General features: G+C 33.3%; 1 protein-coding gene across 1 annotated transcript in view; it reads right to left on the bottom strand.

Moving 5' to 3' along the window:
- LOC139692126 (dynein beta chain, ciliary-like) overlaps nt 1–27821 on the bottom strand; it is a 160005-nt gene that overhangs the window by 64848 nt on the left and 67336 nt on the right. Inside the window, exons 26-36 of the mRNA XM_071590168.1 lie at nt 27220–27385; nt 26922–27045; nt 25305–25453; nt 9685–9930; nt 9335–9559; nt 6295–6521; nt 5496–5640; nt 5140–5373; nt 2823–3001; nt 2512–2647; nt 590–844 (exon numbers count right to left, since the gene is read on the bottom strand). Of these exons, the coding sequence (XP_071446269.1) occupies nt 590–844; nt 2512–2647; nt 2823–3001; nt 5140–5373; nt 5496–5640; nt 6295–6521; nt 9335–9559; nt 9685–9930; nt 25305–25453; nt 26922–27045; nt 27220–27385 (2086 nt within the window). The remainder of the gene's footprint in view (nt 1–589; nt 845–2511; nt 2648–2822; nt 3002–5139; nt 5374–5495; nt 5641–6294; nt 6522–9334; nt 9560–9684; nt 9931–25304; nt 25454–26921; nt 27046–27219; nt 27386–27821) is intronic.

The raw sequence follows: 27821 nt of genomic DNA, 5'->3' as shown, positions 1-27821 counted from the left end.
AGACTACCTTTCATTTGGCTCCTGCTGATCAACTTATCATAATTGCTCCCTCCAACACAGCTCTAGGGGTCATCAGAACATACAAGCCCTTCTACCACATCAAGGTTGTAGTCCACATGGAGTTTGTTTGTTTTAATAAACTAAGTGACAATGCAGGGAACAGTGACATGCAGTCCACAGATTTTGAATTGACATCATCAGGAAGAAGGAAGACGACTAGCATTTTACAGAATTGTGAATGGGTCAAAATTCATGGAATGCTTGGAAACATGAGAATTGTATTAGCTGCATTGAAAAACCTATTTTATTAGCCGCATTGAAAAAAATAAATTATAATCAAAACTATGCCATTAGGAGCATACAATTATATACAAACTATATTTAAAATTATCAGTACTAGGGAGTTCAGTTGCATGTAAAAAAAATTGACTCCAAATTTCACATTTCTCATAAAAACTTTTGATAATAATGAATGGTCACACTTTATTAGAAAGGTCACAGATTTTGAAAATATATTGATATTTCACATAATTTTTACCTGTTGCAAATATTAATTGGTGTAAAAACTCTCCAAAATGCACATTCTCACCTGTATAGATTTTACTTGTACCGCAACAACTGATAAGACTTCCACTGATATTCGATTAAATTCATCAAAACAGCCCCATGCACCAGTTTGTGCTAATCCCTTATATATGTTTCCACAGGATTTATAGTCCATTTGTTCAGAGCAATTGAAAACATACACCATCATGCCAAGGGCTCTTCCCAAATCTTTTGTTGTCTCTGTCTTGCCAGTTCCAGCAGGGCCAGCTGGGGCCCCTCCCATTGTTAAATGAAGGGACTATAAAAATAAAAAAAACATATGAAAAATGCAATGTTTTAAGATTTTCACATTTGTGCAAGCAGTGTCTAATGAACCCAACTGTTCTTCATATTGAAGTTTAATACAATGCATCACACACTTGTAAGTATACTAAAACTCCACATGGGGAACTAACACCTTTACATCAAAAGCCTCATCACAGTGATTTAATACTATCACAATAGCAAAAATATTCCATTTCAAACTGTAATTCATAATTACATACTAGCATTAATTTATTTTTAATTTCTTTCCATAAAATACAAGTGAAAGTTCTGTATGCATGAAAAAATATCAACTGCAACACTTCAACATTTTGAGGTCATCTGAATATATTTCTACCATTTTTCTGATTATTCTGTCCAGGTGTCATGTATATATGTGCCCTTGTGTGTGCTATAGGCAAAGTCAGACATTGTCCAGAATAGGGGTACCTAATGTGATTATCTACCCAAAAGGGCCTCTAAAATGAGCAGCATATATATTGATATGTCCGTTATTAGTTCCCCTCCTCAGTAATAAAATATTAGCCTACAATTAATTTTACCTCAACCTCAAACTCTTGAATTATGAATATAATCCAGTCAAAAAGATGAGTCCAACCAACAAAGAGAGTTGATTCACTTTAGTCACATATTGGAATATTAGTGATGTTCAAGTCAGACATTAATAAAATGATCATCTTCTCACTCTATTTACAGTTGTGTTTCTGTGACACTCTTCCAAATCATGCAACCCATTCCTTCTGTAATCTCAATGCAGGACACCATTTTACAAGGCAAGGGAAAATTCAGATGAATTATCTGGAGTATATAAATTTCCCCTGTATTATATATAGAAATGGGATTTTATTTATTTATGTTTATATCCTGGGAGATCAAATGCCATTTTTTGGGAGAGACTGCACATCATAAGAATGATAGAAATCAACTTATTAAATTTGTGTCTATCTCTTTAAAGGATGTAATTCTGATATTTTAAATTAACCTGCAAGGAAAGATGAATCAATGAAATATTTTGCACTCACAAACAGCATAAATATACAATTTTTGCAGTGGATTAAAAAAAAATCTTGGTAGGGGCTTCAGCCATTTTGATGTAACATTTTTTTTATCAACAAAAAGTTTATATTTTCTGTTACCCACATGAATTCAAAAATTTAATCAATTTTCTGTTCTATTTACCTATTCTATCTACATGGTGTCAAATATGCATGATATCTCACACCATGTATATGTAACTTGCACAGTATTGGGTGCCATAGAAAAATTAGAATGTTTATTTTCATTCTTCATGAACTCAAGGGTTGATGATACATTCTTACAATGTAAATTACCAATTTCATAACTTTCAATTATTTAAAGATGAAGCCACTTTTTCATTGTGGTGAAAAGTTTACAGCTTCAATTAGCCTTTTAAAAGCTACCATTGCTACTTTTGTTTTTTTGCATCATAATAAAGAAACTAAAATATAGGATAGAGTGAGATAAGTAATACACTAAGTAAAAGGGGTTGAGGTTCCACCCCTATTAATGTTGCAAATTAGAAACTTTAAGGACCACTTACTTTACATCTAGGTATCAATAATATCAATAAATATGCAGATATACTCTTCCCTCCCTGGCCATTATAAGATAAATGCTTACCTGTGTCAGAGTAATATAGCATCGGTCAGTTAGAGGCGTGATGACAAGGCGAGGAGTGTTACCAAGGTATTCATATGCATAACGAAACTCTGCATCACATATGTTTGCAAAACAATCCTTGACTTTTTCATCCCACCTAAAATATATGGATCACATAGTCATAGCAATCTCAGAGTTAGTCCTCTATATAGTATAAGCAGTAGATTTCATTTTAATGAGCACATTTACTCTCTTTTTAAAAAATCTTTCCAGTTATTCAGTCAAAGGGAATTATATTCAACTGAGGTGAATCTTTGAATAAATGTACATACCTATGTCTTAATTGTGACTGCCACTGAAAAGCAGTTGATGACTCAACTTTAGCTGTAAGAAGTTTTGAAACAACATCACGAGAGTGCACATCTATTGTACAGATGGTCATTATGTTCTGCCTATGCTGTTTTGAGAGGTCACCAAGCAGCAGTGATATAAGTACACTGAGTTGGTGAATCTGAAAGTGATACATATTAGGTTTAGAATCAATGACTAACTTGATAATTTCTATGGTATTATCAAACTCCAAATAGTGGGAAATTCTTGAGAGTTATATCAACTTACTTGATTGCTGACAGAGATTAATGGATGCATTCTTATGTATTTTTAAGATATTTCATGGCATTAAGTATTTGTACCTTAAATCCCAGAGATCCCCAGGAGCAAAGCTTGCCCGTCCTATAATCAATATGATACTTAATAATCCATAAGCATTCAAATATCTGAATATCCTCTAATGGGCATTTACTTCAAATACTCATCTGAGGGAGTAAGAGGGTAATGGAAAATATTTTACATTCACGTTAACTCTATAACCTCTGTCAAGTTTCTGTGATTTCTAATATTCTCTATTGACTGGCTACTTTCTCAAGCCCAAGAAAATAGTTATACATAAGAGGTCTGTCGAATAAATACGCAAACTGAGGCCATAAAAACTTTATTTTGCAAAATTTAGTCTACATTGATTTTGTCCCCTTCAAAGTACTCTCCATTTGTGCAGTACACTCATTCCATCTTCTTTATCACTGTTTAAAGCACCCGTGGTAGTCCACGGCAGTTAGGCTTTTAGTTTTCTTGTCATTTCTTGCTTTATTGAGTCCACATCTTACCAGTGATGTCTCCTCATCACATTTTTGCATTTTGGGAATAGGAAAAAGTTGCAGAAGGTGAGATCTGGCGAATAAGGAGGATGATCGGGGATGGTGATTGAATTTTTTGCCAGAAACTGGCAAACAATCAACACTGCTTGGGCATGATTTTTGCACACATTTTTTTCAAACCAAATGTTTGGTTAAAATTGTGTGCACTGTTGATTTTCCTAAATTCAGTTTATCAGCTATACTTTGGACAGTTTTTCGACGATTGGTAAGGACAAGGGACCACACACGACCAATGCTCTCATCAACACAGGTGGTTGAAGGTCGTCCCGGCCTTGCATCATCCGTGGCATCTTGTCGCCCATCTTTAAAGTGCTTAACCACTTGAAAACAGATGTTTTCTTCGGAGCATTATCACCATAATTAGCTGTCAACATTTCAGTAATTTCTTGATAACTTTTACCCCACTTCACCAAAAAACTTATTGCTGATTTCTTGCTTTGTGATTTTGTCAATTTCCATTTTCCACAAATAGTAAAAACAAGGATAACAGAAACTTACATAACTGGCACCATAGGCACAGCTCAATGATCTGCCAAGCACAGATGACCCATTGGGTCTCAGGCAACTAGTGCTGTTAGTGGACTATAATCCGCGTCATGGCTGCCAGATTGCACCAGTTCGTGCATTTATTGCACAGACCACGAATAATGGAAAACCAATTTGCCCAGCTATTATTTGGAGCAAACTCTTTTTTATTCTGCTCAGATTTGAAAAATCAATTTTCACTTTCCTAACAAATTCCCTACTTTAACTACTACATTTCATCAGACAGCTCTCAGCTTCTTCATAATTTTAAATGCTTTTTAAATGAACATAAATCAATATTACATGAAAATAACATGATTAACTAAGAGTATCAATAGATATTTAGATATTTCTAGTAGGTAACTTATAAAAAACTATTCCAACAGATAAAAACATGTTTTGAGAATTTATATGAAAATTTTGGCAGATTACTTTGCCAATGATCTTGAAAAAATGACCCATAAGACTTCATTTGCAAAAAACTAAATGGGATGCATGAAACAATATATATATATGTGACAGTAAGCTTTATATTTTATATATATTCCAGATGCATGTATATAAATGTGAGGTATTTACTGAAATTATTTAAGAAGAAATCAAAAATCTAGACCACTGAAAATTATTTTCATTTTGGTAATAAATTCACTGTTTCACTGCATGTAATGAAATAATAGGCATTCTTATAAAATGAATGAAATAATTATAATACTAAAAAAATAATTGTATGACTGAAGTGACTTAAAGAAATATATATTACTTATAAACTTAACAACCAAATACTGAAATTAGGGAAATAATGTTAACATAGAGAACTTCATTCTAAATTCAATTTTAGCATGCATTGTTGTCTTTCCAATAGATAATACCTATGCAAAGCAAAATTAATTTAAAACTAGTGTAGTCTAACCTGTTTCCTCAAGTAATCTTTTATGGCATTTTCATACCCTTCTTCAAGACGAGAAAATGCTATATTTACTTCAGTTGTCCACCATATCTGAGTACCACAGAGAGATACTTGGGCAGGATAGTCAAATACCCACTGCTCACGAGGTTTTTCCTCATAAGATATAACTGCCTCTCCAAAGTAAAAACGCATGTTCTCTCTCATAACTTTTTCTAGCCTACCAAGCCAAATTTCAACCTTGAAAAAGAACAAGATTTGAGTATCAAATTTTTGAAACCAGAACAATCTACAAAAAGTAGCTAATCTCAGTAATGAAAATGATGAGTAAGTATAAGGGAAATATCAAAACAGTAACTCACTGGTCCTGTACATTCACAGTCATTGTTGAATTCAACATATTCTCCATCTTTAGCAAACATTCCTCTTGCATTCTTAGATGACTTTCCAGAAGCATCAGGTCGAAGTTTCAATTTTGCCAATGAATCAAATAGTTTTGTAAGGTGTCTGAAAATAAGAACAAAATTCCATAAAAAGATTTATAAAACTTTAGGATGTATTTTATTTAAGAACTAGTTATATTAAATCACAACCATTGCTACAATGTTGCACTTAAATGTCTCCACCAGATGAATGTTATGGTCGAAATTAAACAGCCATAGATTCCATTTTGCTCAATACTACTGATTAAAAAATCAATAAACATACCCAAGAGATGAGACATAATGCAATAAAACTTTGAACATCATTTTAATACCAGCAGTACCATATTTTAGTCTTATGACCAAGATGGGAACTAGCTTTTCGTATTCTATTACATTTTATTTGAATATTAAATGGTAAAAAAACTGATTGGCATTTATGTTATTTAAGGTATCACAGCTGAAGTATTACTCTATAATTCTACGGAAAAAGTATATGATTATATTTGCTGGCATAGCTTGTAATTTAGAGACTGCACAAGGAATTAAACTATACTAATAATATATTTTTCAGCAACGATTGCGACAAGGCTTTAGTCAGTTAACTCAAGAACCAAAAGGAAGGGCATTAAGTTATGCATTAGGAAGATTTCATATTAATGCTTCAATATAAAGCAATACTATGTTTGCGCTCTATAAGGTGAACAAAAAGGATAGCAAGAAAAAATATCTTACTGACCTGGCAACTAGTTCAGGGTTGTTTCCATTAGAAAGGATATCCAGCAAATCTGCCGAGGCAACAAAGTAAAATCTTGGGAATGCAAGTCTCTTTGTTTCCAAATATTGAGCTAATGCTTTTTCACACAAAGTTAAATTTTTTTGAATTGCTTCTAATGCTTCAAAAAGCTTGGGCTTATTTGTAGCTTTCACTACATTTGGAGTCTTAGCCATTTCTTCCATTAGAACCTGTTTATACATGCAAACACTCACATATTAACATTTTTGCTCAAAATTAATCTTATTTGTAAATTTATGGTTTAAATACACCTATTAGGCTAATGTATATTTTTCACTGTTGGAAAATTCCAACAGTCTGTCCACTTGGCAAAATTTGTACTTGAGGTCAGTTCTGTCTTTCAAAAAACTGTAAAGTTATAGAGTTTAATAAATAACCTTTACATAATATACTAGGTTTCAAATCATATGGCCACTTCCAAATAACTAAATATATGAAACAAAGATTTCATATACAGTGTTAATAGAATACATTTATCAATCATTTATTTCCTAAAAACCTCTGCTACCACCTATGAAGAAAAGAAAAAACTAAGCATATAAGCAATCCCTGAGTTACACAATGAATGCAGTCCAACACTGGCTGCATTAATTGAAAATTATTCTGGCAATAATAGTAGAAGCAGAATAGCTCATGACAAAATGCATTCAATAAACCATGGAATTTGAATCAAACTTATATGCATTTCCTTCACTTTAAAATATGATAAAAATTGAAAATCCTCATTATTGTACTTTTTCAGCTTCTATTCTAGATATGCACCTGTGAATAAAACCAAAATATAATCCCTGTTATCATGATAATTCTAAGTCCCCAAGAAGTACTTAGTCTCACAATGCGGCACCATAGCATCATATAATGTAGGCTCCTACTTAGTCATGCACCCACACTCATTTCCTTTCACCCTTCACATGCACTCACACACATTCACATTTATTTTTGCTCAGATGTTAACAGCACCCTTGCAACAACCCATTTGTAAGCCACCCTTTGAGTAAGCTACTGAAAAAGTGGAAGGTTATGATACTGTTTGGCCTTCCACCAATATTACATTATCAAAGTGTCATCTTTACCTTATGTAACCAAATAATCATTGCTCAGTGATGGGATGAGGCATATTTGCCCCTAAAGGCTGTTTTGCCCTTGAGATATGCAATCATGTTGACCCCCCAATGCATCATGCAAGATTCTGGCACATTGTACCTTCCTCCTGCTATGAGATTTTCTTTTTCTTCAGAGTCTTTGATTACTTTAGTTTTTCTTTTTCTGTCAAAGCTAGTATAACTTTGCACAAATTCATTTTGGGAGCTAAATAAAAATAATTTCAGAGCAAATCATTTTGGAATGAATTTGAAATTGTAAATATAGCTGCTGAAAAATATGTACACGTGAAGCAAATACGATTTATTGGGGAAAAGGTATCAGAGAGTACTAGCAAGTGCCTGAGGCCTTGCACAGCAAGCAAACAAATAAAAAAGTTCCACCTTAATGTCACAGGGCCCAGAGTTAGAGGAAGGGCCAATGCATCTACACCAGTGAATTGAGGAGAAAAATAGATGGGAGGGCAGATATAAAAAAAGGTAGGGACTTGAACTCATGCAAGATATGCACCTTCTTTTTCAGCGATAATATCTAGGGGAAAAAAGGTGCACAAGGTACACAAATTTATAAGGAGCACAAGGTACACAGATTTATACAATCAAAGTATTTCTATGCCTTCTGCTTCTATTTTAAAGTTTAGGGCATGCTAGGCTTGATAATTTTATGAGACTTCATTCATCTACATCTACATAATACCCCGCAAGCCGCCGCAAGGGCGTGTGGCGGGGGGTGTTAGGTCACCAACCGCAAAAAGGAAAAACACCACATGCAAAAAAACAACACGGAAAACCACACCCACAGCAGCGCATACACTTATGCAAAAATCCCTCCATCCAATACTCATGCAAATACATATACCGCAAAACAACTAAAAAAAAAAAAAACTGCACCCCATGATGCAGCACGTTCATCATTAGTACCATTTCCTAAATATATCATGATACCTATGAACTCGAGAGCCAATAGCTTTAAAAAAACCATTCATGTATGTTTTCAAGTTCTTCCCAGGATGCTGTGATTTTTTTACTGTATTTACACATTGTTACTGGCAATAAATATATACGCATTGGATTTTTGTTGCACTAGTGCATGTACACTGCAGAAGCAAAATGGCATCTTCCTGGATAGTGGTAGCTTACATAAGTGCGGATTGCTACAGATGCAAACAAGTCAGACATATTGTTAAGTAATTTCCCACTATTAATTGTAATAAAATTGATATGCATATTTTGGTAAATGGGCTTTCAGATTATTGTAAGAATCAGAAAAATAGACACAATATTAAGAATCAAGCTGACAAAGGACAAATTTAAAATAAAACATAAAATAATGTGTGAGCTTTTCTATCTTTGGGGAATATTAGTGTTGAAAAGTGTTACATTGTAATTCAGTGAAAGAGAACAGTGTCACTTGGTTAATCTGACAGAAATGGGGGTCTCATATTCTGAAAATAAAAAATATATTCAAAGAACTGCAGAAGATGCTGTGCCAATAACTTTTAATGGAGTCATCCGCTGAAATAATGTGAATATTTTTGACACTTTGAAATTTTCTGCAAGATAAATACACTATTTGTGCTTGACAGGAGATTTAATTTGGCATCAGTTATACAATTGACTAAACATACCATAACTCTATCATTTATGCCAGATAGTCCCGAGGGGTGAGGAAAAATGATTGAATGACTGCATTAGAGCATGCATTATGAGCAGAACAGGGTTCCTGTCAGTGCAACATAGAAACTTGTAAGCTTATTAAGATCAACTGGTGTCTCTTAGAAAAACAGTTCATTAAGGTTCCAACTGACTAAAACATTCTTTCATCTTTGGTACTTCACACCCTGCATATTAATTGGTCATTTGAATGATAGTTACAATTTTACCTTAAATTCTTTGTCAATCCTATCAAATCTGGCGGAATCCTCAGGAAGTTGTTTACGAATATCTTCAGAGCCAATAAAAATTGATTCCAAATGACTCCATGTTCGCTGGACCTCAAACCAAATATTTATCACCTGGTCTGCATTAGACAGTTTCTCCTGCCATGCTGATACTTCCCCAAGAAAGTATGCAATGAATTTGGAGCTCATCAAATTTTGCAACTGCACCTGTTTTTATAAAAAACAGTTCCAATGATAGTGTTTTATCAAAGATATATTCACTTTGAGTTCCATAATAATAAAAATAAGTCAAAATATTATCTCAAAATGCTCTTGATATGCAGTGCATTTACCTGGTTTTCTTCTAATGTTTCAATAAGCTCTTCACTTGCTTTCAAAAGAGTGCATCCTGTTCGCTCATGCTTTTCATGTTCAAATTTCATATTGCCCCATGTTGATTCTAAATCTTTCAAAACTTTTTCCATAGACATCTCCTTTACAGACTTGTCCACAATAGTTTTTACTTCCTCCTCATACTTATGGAGATTGAGTGCAAGGAGATCAGCCAATGTTGTGGATTTATCCATTACAAATGCTACCTGATAAGTACACAAGACAAAATTGCATCAAGATAGAAGTGAAAAATATAAATGACATTTGTACAAGAAAATTTACAAATTAAATTCACATCTAGGGTGAGAAAAGTTTAATAAATGAATCTTTACACATAAATGCCAAATGTTTCATATGACTTTGACATGAATAAAATTTTTAATTCACAATAAAAATACTTCTCATGAACACGATGAATGCCTAATCCAGCACAAGGCAGTGACTTAATAACAGGATTCCAATTCTCAATTTTTCAACGAACATGCTCTTATTTACCTGATTTTTCTAAACTTTTCAATGGAAAACTATAGGCCCATAGGTATTGATGCTGTGGATACCATAATCTAATATGCATTTCTGGAAACATGAAGGAGTATTTTAACAAACTTTTATTTTTTATTTTGAAAATCGGAAGTGCAATACTTACATTTCATAATTTTATCAAACTAAAATTAAGGTACAGGATTTTGCACCTACTTTAACTACAATCATACCTCTTTCCACTCCATGCCAATAACTCATAGATATCATCAAAGTCCTATTTTAGTTCTGGTGTTTCCAATACTTGGTTAAAAACACAACCTCCTAAGCTCGAACTGAACTGCCTTCAAAACTATAAAGAACATATTTCTCATTGAGACTCCTTCACTTGTAACTCATATTCCTAAACTCTTAAACCATTGATACCTTTTCCAGAGTTTTTGGGGATATTGAGTAATTCCAGGCTTTTTCCTAATTTTTACTAATTATATATAAGATTGAAAGAGCAAAAAATATTTCTTGAGATGAAGAAACCATAAATTATCCAGCCAGCATAAAAGGAACTTTAGTTGGAAATTATTTGGGTAACTTAGAGAATGACTAGTTTCTACAAGGTTACCTACTCTTTACCCAAAATATGCACAATAACTAGGATATGGTAGTGAAACAGAGTTTGGGTGATGGAAAACTCTTGAGTGGGAACGGTGGTTACATTAATACAAAGCCATGAATGTTTCCATGTTCTACTCATGTTTTCTTATCATGGGACACACATATGGAAACATAGGAAATGGTCATATTTTTAGATTAATTTGAATTCACAAAAATGACAGTAGTTATGTAATGATGTAGTTCTCCTTCAACCACCAATGAAAGAGTTAGGATTTACTTATCCTTGATTGCTGAAGCCTTACAAGACTGAGCAAAACTATTTATTTGATATTTACCTTGGGGAATATTTATCATTATGTATAAAATATGTACCATCACCGGAATATTTTATACTTAAAGAACCAATTCTTCCATGATTTGTATTAATAACTCATACTATTTTCAATATTTCCTAATTGTTCTTTCCCATTTTATCCAAATATGACAGATCACATGCACAATTATGGTATGTATAAACTGAAGGATGAAAATTTCCATTGGAATGCCATCATTTTATTTTAGAGCTACATACATAAGATAGTACAGCCATAATTGTTTTAGTTAGTTTGCTGATGTTTGCTCATGACAAGAATCTTGATTAGAAGCTAAAGATTAAGAGAGTTCAGTCATTTACAGTATTTTAATATTTATTTTCTATCAAAAATGTTTTTCAACTAGTGCTTTTAAGGGCTTTAAGGATATTCTTAAATGTGTCATAAAATATGGAAATATTCATAAACAAAATTGTCATTAATATTAATCATCCTATTAAAAGGTTATAATTTTCTCCAAAATATTGCTATAAGATATGTTGACTATCAAAAGATTAAGAATTCCCAAAGTCTCCAGCCTTCTCATGAGTTGAGAAGGGAATAGCATTTTCTGAGAAAAAAAAGACAGTGAAAAAAATTGTAACCAGAGTTTCAAGAATACGCTATATTTCTGGTCATTTGAAAACCTGCTTTATTTCATTGATGATATTTTTTATCATGATATTCATCTCATTCAAGAGTTGAGTTATATGTTGCGTTAGTTTATGTATAGCACTATTTATCTTGACAACATTTAATAAGTTTGAACCATTTATCGAAATAAATACCAAATATTATTGTTATATTATAATTCTCGCAATTATTTATTACACATAAAAATTTAACGAATTGCTTTAGTTTACGTTCAATTTGATAAGTGAAAATGATGTAATGGTGATGGGATAGTCATAGTTTTACAGATTTTAATTTCAATCCTGATTCTCAAGCCCTGATGCCATCAATCTCCTAAAAAAATTAATTTCATCCCATATTTAATTACTACTTTAAAAAGTTAAAACTATAAGGAGAAACCAATTCTCATAATTATTTTTAATGACCTTACACAACATCACTTAAGCATATTTTCTTAAATTTCAGACAAGAATGCATTTAAAATGAATGGTTAGCATTTTAGTCATGACAAATATGCAATAGCAGCAGCTATACACTTACGGGTATTCCATCATTAAGAATTACTATGAAGTAAGTAATGGCTCTGAGATTCCGTGCTTAAATTGAAGTGTGGTGTCAAAAAAAAAACATTAGAGTTAATATAGCCACACCTAATATATGTAACAACAAAACAGGAGCTAAATGGAGTCTTTCAAAGACTGAAAAAGGGATACTGAAACAATGAAAGTTATTTTTTGGTGAGTATAGGAACAGTGAACATGGAAAAGTTTCCCTTTAAATTACATCAATTCCTGCAGAACAATAATTTTAATACTTTCAATAAGCAGTCACTGAAAAGGCATTCCCAATACTACTAAGTCTTGAATTGGTACTCTGTTAAGAGACCATTTCCTTTGAAAAGTAATTTTTAAAATCTAAATCTTCTCAAGATCCACCATAAATCCTAAACCATTCAATACCAGAGTTCCTCCTAAATTGAATTAAGACTTCTGCATGTCTATGTTTCTTTCATGATTCTCCACAAACATTATTCGGATGAAGTGTTAGAGTTTGTCTTTTTTGTTTGTTTTCATGATGATATGAGCTTAATTTTTTTCAGTTTGTGCTAATTATTGAATGAATGGGTTAAGTCATTATTATTCCACGGCTAATCCTTTTCATTTCAATACATTTAATATAAAAACTATTGCCTCTTTCCAGATTAATATTTAAAAAATGTTTAATTTTTTCCCATCCCAAACCCCAAACTACCTTACCTACCCATTCATAACAATGTTTAATTTTTTCTTTCAATCAAACAAAAGAGCACTACAGTTAATCTTCAGTAATACACATTTGCATATGAGGTGCATTCAAGTTATCACACCTTTGATTTCTTTTCTCAGAATTGGAAACAGATAGAAACATGAGATTTATTTTGAAATAAGTGAGAATTCTTTCTTAAGGCATAACAGAGAAGGCAGCACTCTATGGCACACAGATTTCCCGAGGCAGCAGCAAGAGTGAGGACTGTTTTTGATACTTCAAATGGCAATGTTTTCATTATAAGATCAGCATGCAATCATTCCTTTTCTTCATTTGAGTGTTGTGACACAAATTGAAATTCATCACCAGTTGAGTGAGAGATGTGGTGATGGTGTCATGGATGTGTCTAATGCGCGCTTGTGGGCACGACAGTTCAAAGAAGGTAGAATGTTGTGTGACAACAAACCAAGACAGTCTCATTCTCACACAAGCCGGTCTGACGACATGATTGACTGAGTGGAGAAAGTTGTTTTGGAGGATTATTGGATGAGTATGGAACATATTGCCTCCAAAGTTGGCACTTCTGGGGGATCTGCATACAGAATTCTGCATGGCAACCTGAAAATGCAAAAAAGTGTTCTTCAGGTAGGTTCCACAAATGCTGACGAAAGTCCACAAGGCTGCACACGTGGCATGATGCCAGACAATGTTGACTCATGATGACAGCATGAATGGGACTTTCTTTTCATTGTTTGTAACAATGGATGAGAAATGGATGCTGTTTTTCAATCCTGAAACAAAGTGTCAGTCTGCTCAATGGAAGAGTCACCGCCACCAAAAAATTTTGGGTAAGAACCAGTGCTGAAAAAATGATGGTGGCCCTGTTCTTGGACAGTGATGGGTACTCCTTACTCATTTCATTCCAAGGGGCACTACGGTGACAGGTTCATCCTATGAAGATGCTTAAAAAAGGAAGCTCCTTTCAGCATTGCATGAAAAATGACTTGAAAACGCTGCGCGAGTGCTCTTTCACCAAGACAGAGCATTTGGAAAATGTGACACCAAAATTTCTTCATAAAAACAACTTTGAAGTGATTTCTCATATCCCCTATTCACCTGACCTGGATCCTAGTGACTTTTGGCAGTTTCTATCGATGAAATACACTCTGTTGCCATACATTCAATAGCATACCGCTATTGCATCAGCAATTTTTCATTGGTCAAAACATTTCATTGGTCCTTAAGAAATGTTTAAAGCAGCCATAGAATCATGAAATCGACATCATGAAAACTGAACAGCTACAGGCAAATTACCAGCAGAAGTGACACAAGTTTCATAGTTTTTGTGCGACTAGTTAGTGAGAAAAAAAAAGCATTATGACTTGAATGCACCTTGTATTTTGAATCGATGCATAATCCAGGCATTAGCTATGTAGTCTGAGTAGCTTATTTAGGGATTGCAAGAGACAGCATTGCTGTACTCTGCCAAAGAACACATTCACACATAAGTTCTTCCACATGTGAAAATAATTGTAATATTTCAATAATGTATGTATATTCCAGTTGTATGTTTTAAATTATGGTTAACTATTGCTGCATGAAACAATTCTTAATTAACTACGTGATACACATTTAGCAGACATGATCCATGTATTTTACACTAATGGCCAAATCTTTTACTCATGACTTCATTAATCTCCAGATACACACTTAATTATTATGGGTCCTAGCAGGAGAGTTGAAGCCACTTTTGGCAACAGGATCAAAGAAGGTTGGCAGTAAAAGAAAAGATATAACTTTGAGCATCATACAAGATGAAGTTCTTGAAGAATTGAACATAGAGGTTTCTGCCATGAGTTTGGTATTGCTCGGCACTATATTTGATTTGAAAAAGAAGACAGCTAAATCAATCTTTTGCTATAAGGTTTCAATTACATTTCTTGAAACCAGAGAGAAAGGTTAAAAAATTTTTAGCATCAATTTTTACTGATTGAATTAATTACCTTTTGATAATTTGCTTAACTCCAGTTCACTCTTAAAAATTTGTTTTTACCATTGCATTCCTTTGCCTTCATCACAACCTCTACTTATAATTTACATTACTGAAGGGTATCAACTTATGTTGTGTCAATGGTATTTAGTACTGATTGGGCCAGCTTAGCTGAGATCTTAGCATTAATAAATAGAGTGCACATGGAGATGTGATAAGATCAAGAAGTTTTACCCAAAGTTATGCATTATTATATTTTTACTTGTTGTTTATACAACTTTCACCATGCTCTCTTTCATTTATGTAACACTTTTAGATGTATTCCATAGTTTATCATCATCCTGTGTGTGATTTGTTAGTAATAATCAGATAATTTATTTCTTGTGATGGCTAACTAGGCTTCAATTCCGAAAACTACCCTTTAAAAAATCCTTTACTGACTGGATGTCAAACCATAGAGAAAAGAGATATGCTTCTGATGTACCTAAATTCAGGTACAAAATAGTTTAACAGGTGATTCTGAAATAGCAAGATTGGCAGATTTTGGCATCCTGGTAACATGCAAAATTCACAAATTGTTCTAATTACACTGGCTAAATGACTGTTCAATAGCCTTAAAAGTAGGATCCTAACTGTTGGTAATGGAATATCGAACAAGTTCATTTATCTAACATAAGCTTACATGAATGCAAGAAAATGGTTTCAGATGCTTAAAAAAAATAAATACAGGGTCCATACACTAAGTATCTTGACTGGTTCGCTGTAGCCTCAACAGAAGGGTGGATGAGGGTCCAACTGGTCGGCTCAGTAGAGGGGTCCACCACCACTCAGGCACCCTTTAGTTCAGTCCCCTCTGGGCATGTGTTGAGACAGGAGGTGGATTTTTGTGATGTGTGGTTTGTGGTGTCATCGCGCCAGCATGGTGGCCAAAGTGAAAAAAGTTTTGGACTCTGACAGGCATTTAACCATCACCCTTATAAGTGAGAAGATTGGTCATTTAGTTGGAACTGTCCACACCATTGTAACAGAGGATCTTGCGATGAGGTAAGTGTGCGTAAAGCTGGTGCCAAAAGCCTTGTCTTTAAAAACTGTCGCATATGGAAATTTTGCAAGAAATTTTGGACTGCATCCAGGAAGATGAAGATTTTCTCAGCAAAGTTATTATCTCAAAAGATAGCTCAAAAGGAGCTCAAATGATATTGGTTTGACTCTGTCAAGGCAGTTCCAGTGGCGACGACAAAGGCTCTCAACAGTATTCCGGAAACCGACTTCCAGCGGGTTTTTGATGAGTGGCAGATGCGCTGAGCTAAGTGTATCAATACGGGAGGAATGCATTTTGAAGATTATTAAGTAATTGTAATGATAAATGCAATAAATTTTGATTTTTGGAAGTCCCTATACTATGGACCCTGTACAATGCATCACTTCAGTTATTAAAACAAACTCCTTAGTATGCTACCATAAGCAGTAGAGCACCTATTATCCACAGTGAATGAGGGAAAGGTGCTCCCAAATAATCAAAAATGACAGATAGCTAACTATTCATTACCTTCTACTTTTTACCTCCAAAAAACAGATAAATGATAGATAACAATGCAACATAGAATGAGCCCTCCAGTACTGATTATTAGTAGTATATGGTTCACTGTTGCATGACCTTCCACTGTATCATAGTAGTGCCAACCTATACTTCCTTTTATTGTGACCCACTCTCCTCCCACACAGCTACAAGAATCAAGTACACCACACTCTTTAACTCCCAAACCTTCAGGTCAACAAGATGTTGTGTAATCAAGCTCTAGCTCAGCATGTATTACATTTTCCAAAGAATGCTTAATACTGAAATTGGTCTCGATTCTCATTTACTGAATCTTCTGATGTAAAAGTAAATGAAACTACTCAATCATCAATTGAAGAATCATACATAATCACTTGTTTAGGTTGTAATGATACATACCTAGCTTTAGAATAGTCATAACAATATAAATGGATGCATTTAAGTTATGTGAGGAAACTAATTCTGGGAGGAAAACATTTCATATAACAATACATGCCATTAATCACTAGCTTTGAGATTGGAGGGGAACGTGAGTGGGTGTAGTGTTAAGAAATACCTCATCCTAGGAACAATGGATAATAATCTCATCGAATAAGTAATGTTAGATAACTGGTCCTCTACTATAATAAAAAATGACATATGCATCTGCTATGACTACAGTGAATTGTACTACAGTTATGGTGAATAAAATACTACAGAGAATATAAAGTTATAACAATAATTTGTACCCATTTTTAAGTGGAATAGTCCATTGAAAATCAGTGAGAAAAAACACTATCTAAAAAATTAGTGCATAACATGAGAGTTTTAGCTTGCTTCATAAGGAGTGACAGTTATGGACTACATTACAGGGTAAAAAATCAAAGAATATTTGAGCCTCGAATGTTTTAATCTATGGAATTCTCATAAAACAGAATCATTAACATAACTGTAGGCAAATAAATGGTAAGATGCAAAGTTAAAATTATTTCTAGTTTTCTACTGCAACCATAAGTAGTTGAATTTAGAGTGATTCTAAAAATTGACCCTAAATTTGTGGATAAGTATTATCCAAGAGCATTAATTATTGAAAAATTTCATATTAATATTCCATTAGATGTTGCTTTAAAAATACGGCATGAGGACACATGTTTAGTCTACTACATGATAGAAACCCAAAGAGTGAGGCAATTTCAATTTCTGGTAATTTTTATCCACCAACACATTAATGACCTAAGTTTTAGAACTCTTGCCCACCTGGAGATGTATCATTTCAAAGTATTGTATCAGGGTCACAAATACTGGAAGTCATACTTTAAAGAGGTCAATTTTAGTGCTCATTATCATCTGTTGTTTGGTGATATTTATCACTTAGACCTTCTGGAAATATACTATATTATCACAGAGGCCAGAAATAAAATAAAGTGGAATTTAAAATATTATCAATAGTACCTACTAATTCCACCCAATTAATTATTCCACTTCACGAACCTTAACTTATTATTACTCAAACTAATCTCAATTGAAACACATCGAAGACACGGAATTTGTCAACTACCAGTCTGTCATGGTACATTTTGAAAGAATGATTAATTTTATCTGCAATTACCTGTATTCTATATGCATTAGATAACTTACAAGGTGATCTGTGAACATATGGAAGAAAATACAATAACAAAGGGAACATTTGCAGTACTTTGCAAACCATTTTTCTAAATTACCTATGTAATTGTTAGTTGCAGGGTCATTGTAACCAATGGGCTGTCCTTAAATTATCTTACGCATTTGGGGGTTAGGGATTTTGTTTAGATATGGAATCAATGTTTTCTTTAAATTGGTCTGAAATTCTTAAAACGTATTAAATGTGAAATCTAGTGAACAACAAATAACAAGTTTCATTCCCTTTCCTTTGTTTTTACACATGATCAACTACACTTATTTTGACAACCTTAAGTGCATAAGAGTTGGCTTGTTTGTCATAATATCTACGTTGATAGTACATTGCATGCAGATTGCATAAAAAAGCCACAATCAAAACTAATTATGTACAATTTTACCAGATGCTTTATGTATAAAATGAAACAAATGATTACATTCAGAAAATGCTGATGATAGACAGTAGGTTTTTCTCCCAACAATCAATCCACACTAAAATGATTTAAAAGAATAGAATGCCACCTAGTTTTCATTTTTTGACTTAATACATAATCACAATTAAAACTAGTAAATGCCATTATTCAGACTTAAATATAACTTCATTGTCACTAGTTTAATGTGTGGTAGTGATGGTGCATTAGGTATATATTTTTTTACAGTGATATTGCTTGTACATAGCATGCTGAAGTGTGAAAGGTTTTTACAGGGAAAAAATGTCGCATTACAATGAGTGGCAGAATTTTGTGTCTTAAATGACAATACAGTAACCTGTTCTCTGGCTTGACGTTGGTCTTAAGATCATAATTAACAATTCAGCATACTAATCAGCAGATTATCCTCTTATGTAAAAAACTGTGCAATAACAGTATGTGTGTTACTATATTAAAAAAGGAAAACTGGCTAGTATCAATTAACATAAGTATGTGATATGTAAAATCTACTCACTGTAAATTTTGGTGGACAATTAATCTCCTGCAGCATGAATGTAATGTATTGATTACTCACAATTATTAATCAATATATTCTAATAAAAATAAAAATACTTTCATTGATCTAAAAATGCTTTCAAGAATTAATATAAAGTGTTAATACTTAATATGATTTCATAACACTAAAATAAAATTCATCAATACAAACTTAGATAAAAGATGCTGTAAACCAGATCATAATTTTTTAAACTTCAAAAAATAATGCAGTCTACCTACACAAAGGCCACATATTTATCTTGAAGATCATAATTTTTAGCAGTTGATTTGGAATTTTAAGCCTAATTGATGGCATTTCTATTTATGTAAACTAACATGAAGTCCTAAGATGAAAAAAACTATGTGAAAGGGGCTAGTTCCACATGAACTTCTGAATGACAATATACTATTAATGAAACAACGCTACAATTTTGAATATTTTCACATTAACTTGAAGGGTATTTTCATTTCATCACTAACCGGGGGGTACATCTTTTAGGGCAAGTAAGGGCTTTTCATGAAATTAGGCTTCGATGTGCATCAGAACAAAATCTCAGCTTTATATCATGTTATACATGCTACCAAAGATGTGAGATGAAATTTTTAATGAATATAATACTGTTTTAAAATAACACTTAAATACCATCATTGAAACCTTTGAAAATGTATGAAGCTGCGAGGCAGGTATTTAAGTAATGAATGAAGAGTGTATTAGTACATCTTCAGAATTGCAATATGGTTTTTATAACAAAAAACTATAATTACAACCATATTTTATAGGCATAAACACCATAGTTTTATAGGTGTATACTTTGGTGAGACCATAGCCGATAGAGGGAAAGGAACTGGCCTCCCTACCCTCATGTGCCTTTCACAAGCTGTCGGGCTTAGTATAGGGTGAACTCTACCAAACCTGCCAAACTAACCTAAGGGTTGATTACTGTTTTTATGGTTTTTTCATACTACACAATATACTAAATTAAATTAAGATAATTTAATCTCTTTTTTTCTCCATTAAGTGTATCATTTACATTGTTATATTAGGCTCCATTTAACTTATGTATTGGGATGTTGACCAATATGAATGTTCCCATACCATAAAGCAGCTAAATAAGACTTTTTCCTCCCATGAATTATGACCTTCACATTAGGGAAAGGCTTAATCCCTCAGTATGCGGTTTTCATTGCGTGATATGTCTCAGTCGGCAGGCCTTGTCTGTGGAACGACGTACACTGTACTGTACGCCCCGCTCGGTTTGGAATTTTTTCTGCGGCGTAATCGAATTTTTTAATATCTATGGTTGCCCTTGGCCTCTTAGATAATAAGTCTTCCTAATCTTTCTGTTTTGACTACATGAAAAGGCACAATTAAAGGAAGATAAATCTATCAAGTCTGTCATTATGAGTTAAGTGAGTTCTTTCCATTTATGCTTTGTCTTCAGGTTCTGTTCGTCTTTAATGCTTGATATGATCTCCCTATCTATTTTCTCTGGAACAATTCGGGTATCATTCTTCCTTTTTGTTTCATCATAACAGTTGCAAGGGCAAAAGGCTTCACCACCGTCTATGGTCTCAGTTGTTAGATTTCTTTCTTGAGAAAGATAAGTAAAAAAGCCTTGTATATAACCTCCATCATGGATTCCAAGAAGGATAAGCTTTTTTTGGGTGAAGATAATATAGAGAATTTAGTTGAACACCTAGATGGAAAAAGAGAATTGAGTATTGGATGTGATAGTGCAAGTTCAAGGGAGAAATTTTGGTCGAGAGGCACTATGTTGAAAAGATACGACCAACTATGAAGATGGCCAGGCCTCGAAGAAGATGTCAGGTGTGCTCTGCAGGAGGAATACAGTATACTGGTGCCCTGACTGTAATGCAGGCCTATATTTAGAGGATTGTTTCAAATTATATCACACAAAAATGAACTTTTAGAACGACGGTTCGAAACTTAAAGGCAAATAAAGAAGTAAAAATATAAAATATAAAGTAAGTAAAATTTTTACTTAATAGAATAAGCAATTTAGCAAGGCAAAAGTAAACCACCATAATTATTTTACCATGAAATAATTCAGTTGGTAAAAAACAGACAATGTATCTTGTAAACTGTAGGACTTCGCTCTTTGAGTTGGAGATGAAAAAGATAAATGAGAGAAGAAAGTGGAAGAATGTAAATACAGATTTATGTAGAAGGAAGTATAATTAAGAAAATGAGGCTGGTTAGAAATACAGCAAAAGCATGTAGGAAGATGCAGGGTGGGGATATGAAAAGTTTACAGAGAGAGAGGGATATTGGTGCGCTATACAGGAAGGTTAAACACAGTCTGGAAGTGAAAAGGGAAAATCTGTGTTAACAATTAGAGATAAGCATGGGAAAATACTAGTTAAACGAAGAAAGATCCAAGAGAGATGGAAGGAATATATAGAAGAACTGTATGATAAAGAACTTAGGCTAGCAACGTAAGATATAGAAAGACAATATAGTATGATGTACATTAGGATAGCTTAGGCCCAAACTTACTCAATGAAAAAATTGAAAGGCCATTAAGGGAAAGGAAATCAAATAAGGTTGTGAAGGTAGACAAAATTCCTGCAGATCCACTTAAAGGTTTAGGAAAATTTGGGAGGAAGAGTATATGGACTAATTCATAGCATCTATGAGGAAGGAATCTGACCGGAAGACTATGAGATATCAATGTTAGTTCCTATTCTGAAAAAAGTAAACGCTACATCATGTGAGGACTACAGAGCAATAAGTTTGATATCCCATGCAGCTAAAGTTGTTCTCAGAATCATCAACGAAAGGATAGAGAGTAGGGCAAATGATTACTTAAGGGATGATCAGTTTCGGTTTAGGAAGGGACGAGGCATGGGTGACGTTATTGCAGTAATGAGATCACGAATTGAGAGAAACAGAATATAATCAGGATGTATTTATCTGTTTGTAGCTTTTGGAAAGGCATTTGATAGAGGGAACTGGGAGGAATTAATGAATGTATTGCAGAAAATAGGAGTAGATTGGAGGGATAGGAGAATTATCTGTAACTGTATATATCTTAGACTGCTCAGGCATGATAGTTGATTTATAATCTAGATGAACAGTGCTAGGAAGAGAGTTAAAACAGGGGTGTCCATTATCACCTGTGCTGTTCAACATATTTGTGGAGGAACTGGTTAAAAAGACATGGTAAGAACAGGAGATAGGAACAAAACTCAGTGGACAATAACTAAAATCAGTTAGATTTGCCTATGACCTAGCTTTAGTTTGTCAGTCAGCTAAAGGGTTGCTAACTCTGCTGAGTGCAATGGAAGATGAGTGCAATGGTTATGGGATGATGATAATATAAATAAAGTAAAAGTTATGTGTTTACAAGAAAGAGACAGGCTAAGTTAAATATTAAAATGGGAGTTCAGAAACTTGAGCTGGCAAACTATTTACCTCCTTCAGATATGTTCTGGATCAACATGTTCAAAGTAGCTGGGATATAAGAAGAACTGTGTTAGGCAAATAAGTTTTCACAAGGAGGAAGAAATTGAGTGCAGGGATATTGAGGGAGGATGCTAGGAAAACCTTGTTGACTCTTAGACATGACGTGTGCTTTTGTATGATGTCAATACGTGGTCATTGAAGAAAAATTATAGGAATAGATTGGAGGCTTTTGAAATGTGATCATGGAGAAATATGGAGAAGGTAAAGTGGACAGAAAGGAAAACAAATGAGAAAGAGCAAAGGAGAATGGAGTCATTGGTATCAAGTTAGCAAGCTGTATGGCTATTTAAAATTGCTTATAACATGAAGAGACCCTTAAATTTCTTCCAATACATTCTTGGTAATTAAAATAATGGCATTTGCATAAAGAACCAGGTGGAATTCAATGAACCAAAATAAAAATGCAGGAGATTAGCGTATATGAGAGAAAATGGGAAACCTTGCACCAATGCAATCTATGGTTATTGGTTTAAAATTACAATCATGTAACTTCCTTTCCTAGCATGTTTCCACTATATACTGGGAGAAAGAGTGGAAAACCTTGCCATACACCTACTGATTATCTAAAGGAAAGGTGACAACCTACTATCTAAAAGTTTGCTAATCACAGAAAATTGTTATCAATTATTGTATCTAGTCATTAGTGTTGCATTACTCATTGCAATGAGGCAAAATTCATGGGAAAGACAATGTATCTCTCTGGTCGGGATACTTTAAAGACATCTCTTTTTATGCTGAGCATGATAAAAAGGCATGATGTGAAATATTCCTAGACCATTTCCCTCAGCAGCCAACATTGCAAATACATCAATCAAAATGGCTACATTTTGAAATATAGTATGCCAGGTGGGTTGTGTACTTTTGGTTTTTTTTTAACATTTTCAATCTCAATTACCTTAAAAATTAGGCAAATGAACACTTTACCAAAAATATGGGTCAACTGACTTTTCATTTTCTTTCATTTCATGAAGATTGATCAGAATCCACAGAGTGAAAGAAAAACCATTAAATAATTTATACAGAATGCTGTAGGTATCAAATAAATTTTGGAACAAGAATTGAAATAATAATAACAAATCCACATTAGAAGTGAGATTTCAATGTTTAAAATTCTGAATGCCTAAAAAATTAATAATGATACAACATTACCAAAGAATTATACTGAAAAAAATTGAATATTAATGGGCTTCTGAACTTCAAAAAAGACATAATTTTATGTTAAACCCTATTTTATATTAATTTGGGTGGTGAATACACCATTCTTAATTGATATTTCAATTCAGTTCTGATGATCTTACTTCAATACGTACTTAAAATCTATATCATTTGCACTTTGCTCTGTAATGTATGTTATATTATGAAATTACGATAATGCATAAACATTAACATACGTTATTGACCTAAACAATGTTTAAAGGCCAAATTAGTATTAGATACAAATGCCATCAGTTAATTCTCTAAAAACACAATGTCCGATGTAAGCTACAGAATTTTAATTATTCATAAACAAACCTGCAAACTTAAATCATTATGAGAAAGCAAATTTCATTAAATATTCTAAATTACAGTGAGTTCCAAGTAATTGAACCTTGGATTTTTGCCTAGGTTAGTCAAATTACTGCAATTCCCATCTCAAACATCACTAGCATTTGCATTAATTTGGTAATTACAACAAGAACAGATTTTCACCAGGCTTCTTCCTTGAAACTTCTTCTTTGAAAGAAAAACCTTATTATAACAATTAAGTTTATCCATAGGGAATATAGCAAGTTCAAACAAGATTTAGATAACACAAATCACAATTATAGTGCATTGTCAGCAATCTTGTTCCAATGTTAAGTCTATGATTCTCGACAGTGACCAATATATTCCATTATTTCTAAATAGATGACAGACATAAGAAGTAAGTAAAAGTAAATATTTCACCGAGCATCAAAAAATACCACCCTATTTCCTCTCCTCTTCTAGGTATACTCTATTTCTACCTGCATGAGGTGAGGCTATTGCATCATAAGAGGAGCAGAGGTAATGTGCCATCTACACCTCATCAGCCTTTTCCTACCCTTAACCCACTGAATTCCAGGTCAAGGAAAATCTATTCATGGAAAAAGTGTTGCAGGAAGACATAAACAGGAAGCTGAGAGGTGAGATGAATATGAGGGGGACTTCTTTGATGCCCAGAAGGACATCATAGAAGCTATGCTTGGGTAGTCAGGAGATGGCATTTGAATGTTGCACTGGTTAGTAATCAGTGATTAAAAGTAGTCACTCTCATTGGTAAATTCCTTTACCAAGATTCTTGCCATAATGTAGTTTGCAGACCCAAGGGTTATTGAGTCTTACAATATTTTTGTGTGCTGTGCATCACAGGTGTGCCATGAAAATTATGATCTGCATTTCAAGTTAGCTGTAACCGTCATCTTATAATATTTTGGAGCTTGGCTGTTCCAGTGTATTGAGGACTTTCATAACCTACTGCACATTTAATTTTAATGAATTAAGTTATCAACAGAATGTCTTGCCATAAAGCAAATTCTCAAAAAAATTGTTGATTGCTAAGGAAGCATATATTAGGTGTGACATTTTTAAGCTGGTGCAATCTGTAGTTTTAATATTATAGCAAACCTTTGTAGCCGTCATTAACTGATCCCAATGTCTGTCTCTAATTGCTGGATTTTGCAGCTCTGCCACAGCTCTTAATGATGTGAGCATATTTTTCACTGTAGCATCCAAATTCACATAAAGATCCCAACTTCGCATTTCCTTATCAAAACCTAGAAAGAAAAAAAAGAGCTGTCAACAGTTAATGCAATCAATACAATTTTAATTTGTTGCGGTCTTGAGAGGTAAGGTAATATCAAGGAAAAAGTGTTGAGCTACTGACTAGAGGGCTGAGTTCAATTCTCAGTGACTTCAGACACCCCAGTTCACTGAAGCTAAATTAGAGCTGGTTCTTAAAACTGTTGCCTTCTGTATTTGAGATGATTAGAGGGAGATGGACCCTAAGTTCTAATATTTAACAACTTGTTACAGTGTTAACCCTACGAAGTAATTTAAATATGTCAGGACAATGAAATTATATTTATTTTGTTTCCACAAAATGTAACTCATCTCCTACAGCCATTAAAAAGGGCTTTTTAAAGGTAATCAGTCAAACTCAAATCCTTCAATTTCATTTCGACCAAATTCAAATCCTCATAAAATTCTCCTATTACAATTAAATTTTATCATAATTCCTTTTCTATGAATTCTGTTTGTTCATTGAATATCACATTTTTAATTTAAGCATAGATATGTACTTAGTTTATCAGTTTCTTTCAACTCTAATTCTTATTAATAAAAAGAAAATGTTTAAAATAAGTGATTGAAAAGTAAGTTATAATTTTAATTATTCTAAAATAAGAAAATTAAACAGAGGTCCATAATATTTTTTTGTAAAGAAATCCAGCATTTTCACCTTCTTAATATCTTATAAATTTCTTTATGACCAAACAAATATGCAGCAGAATCGCTCTTTCTGAAAAATAGTTTTTTATTTTGTTTATTTATTTATGTACCCTGCAAGCCACCACTAAGGATGTGTGGCAGGGGGTGAACACACACAAGACCAAATTTTAGACATACACTGGCCATACATGGACCAAGGTCTAGTGTGTACGGGTCTGGTGAACATGACCCTTCTGCCGTCAGACAATGTTATCTAATTGTTTGTGGAAAAAATGACACCTTAAATCTATCCATTCTATACTTACTCTCTCTAATTCTATTGACATAATATCTGCTACTGTAGTACAATGAGGGTAATAGTACATTTTCAACACCCCTGCAAAAGAGACGCCCATCCAATTTATGCAAGAGATTCAATCTGTTATTTACCTTTGCTCAATGAGTTATTCCCAGCCTGGCTAGTTACAGAAAGAATTCAGACATTTTCTCAAAAGGAGTTTCAAATTAGGATATTTTTTCGGCTCCTCTAGTAATCGACAGAATTTAAGTCAAGGGACAAGAGAGTTTCTTGAAAGAAATAGGGGGCTACTGTAAAAAAAATTTTGGGTTCAAATACTGATGATGAAAAAATTTAAAAGAGAGTCATGTTTCAAATAAGAATTCAGATTCTGAAAGAAGAATCAGGATGAAATGCTAAACATAAGAGAAGAAGCCATAACTAAAATTCAATAAAAAATAAGATTTGGAAATGATCAACAAACAATTAAAAAGCAACTAAATAAAAAACATACTGACCTCGAATTTCTTTCCCAAACTTCTTACATTCAATATCCATACTTTCAACATCAATTTTTTTCCATGGTGTAGTTTTCCAGTCATTTATACAGGCTTCAACAATGGTTACATAATCCCAGAGTTGCTATAAATCAGGTGATATTATCAATTATTATTCTTGGAAGGAAGTTCTTCATTTAGCAATATCATTAACTTCAGCCAGTTTCAATTTATTATAAGCATTGCATGGAGGACCATTTATGAATAAGAAAAAAAATAAATAGAAAGAGTACCATGCATGGGCAAAAATTGGTTTTACCTTTAGTAACACAACTTCTTTACGGCAAAATTTAAGTTGTTTAAATTCTGGCACAACAACTTCAAAAAGTGATGTAGCTTCCATTATCTTGTTCATTTCATCTTCATATGATGTAATCAAAATTTGAATTTTGTCTAGCTGGCGATAAGGATTCGGACATTCAAATCTGAAAATAATTATATTGAACAGTTTTTACACCAGACTCTAAAGATTAGGCACATTCAATTCCAATAAGCTCAAAAATAAGCAATTTTGTGAAATCAGTTTTTTTCAGAATACATCTGCAGGTGAATGGCTACATTCAGCTAAGATTGGAGAGTTTCTTGGTCAATGCAATTTCCCGAAATGTTTGAATACACAATTCAGTTTATCATTATTTTTTATTTTTTTATTTCCTCATGCAAGTCATAGTAAATGCAATAAAACCACCAAAATGTTTTTGAAGCATGTATGCAATATCAAAACTTTAAAGAAAAAATGGAATTTGTCAAAAAGGTAATATTGAATTGGAATTAGTTGTCTCAGGAAGAGAAATGATAGAATTAAGAAAAAGCTTTAAGACGGAACCAATTGGTCCAGTAGAGAGTGTCTCATTGCCAGAA

This window comes from Hetaerina americana, unplaced genomic scaffold, assembly GCF_022747635.1.
Source record: "Hetaerina americana unplaced genomic scaffold, ioHetAmer1.1.p SCAF_4, whole genome shotgun sequence".
NCBI classification, from domain to species: domain Eukaryota; kingdom Metazoa; phylum Arthropoda; class Insecta; order Odonata; family Calopterygidae; genus Hetaerina; species Hetaerina americana.
The sequence above is the reverse complement of the archived record's forward strand: the minus strand, read 5'-3'. Positions and strand labels throughout refer to the sequence as shown.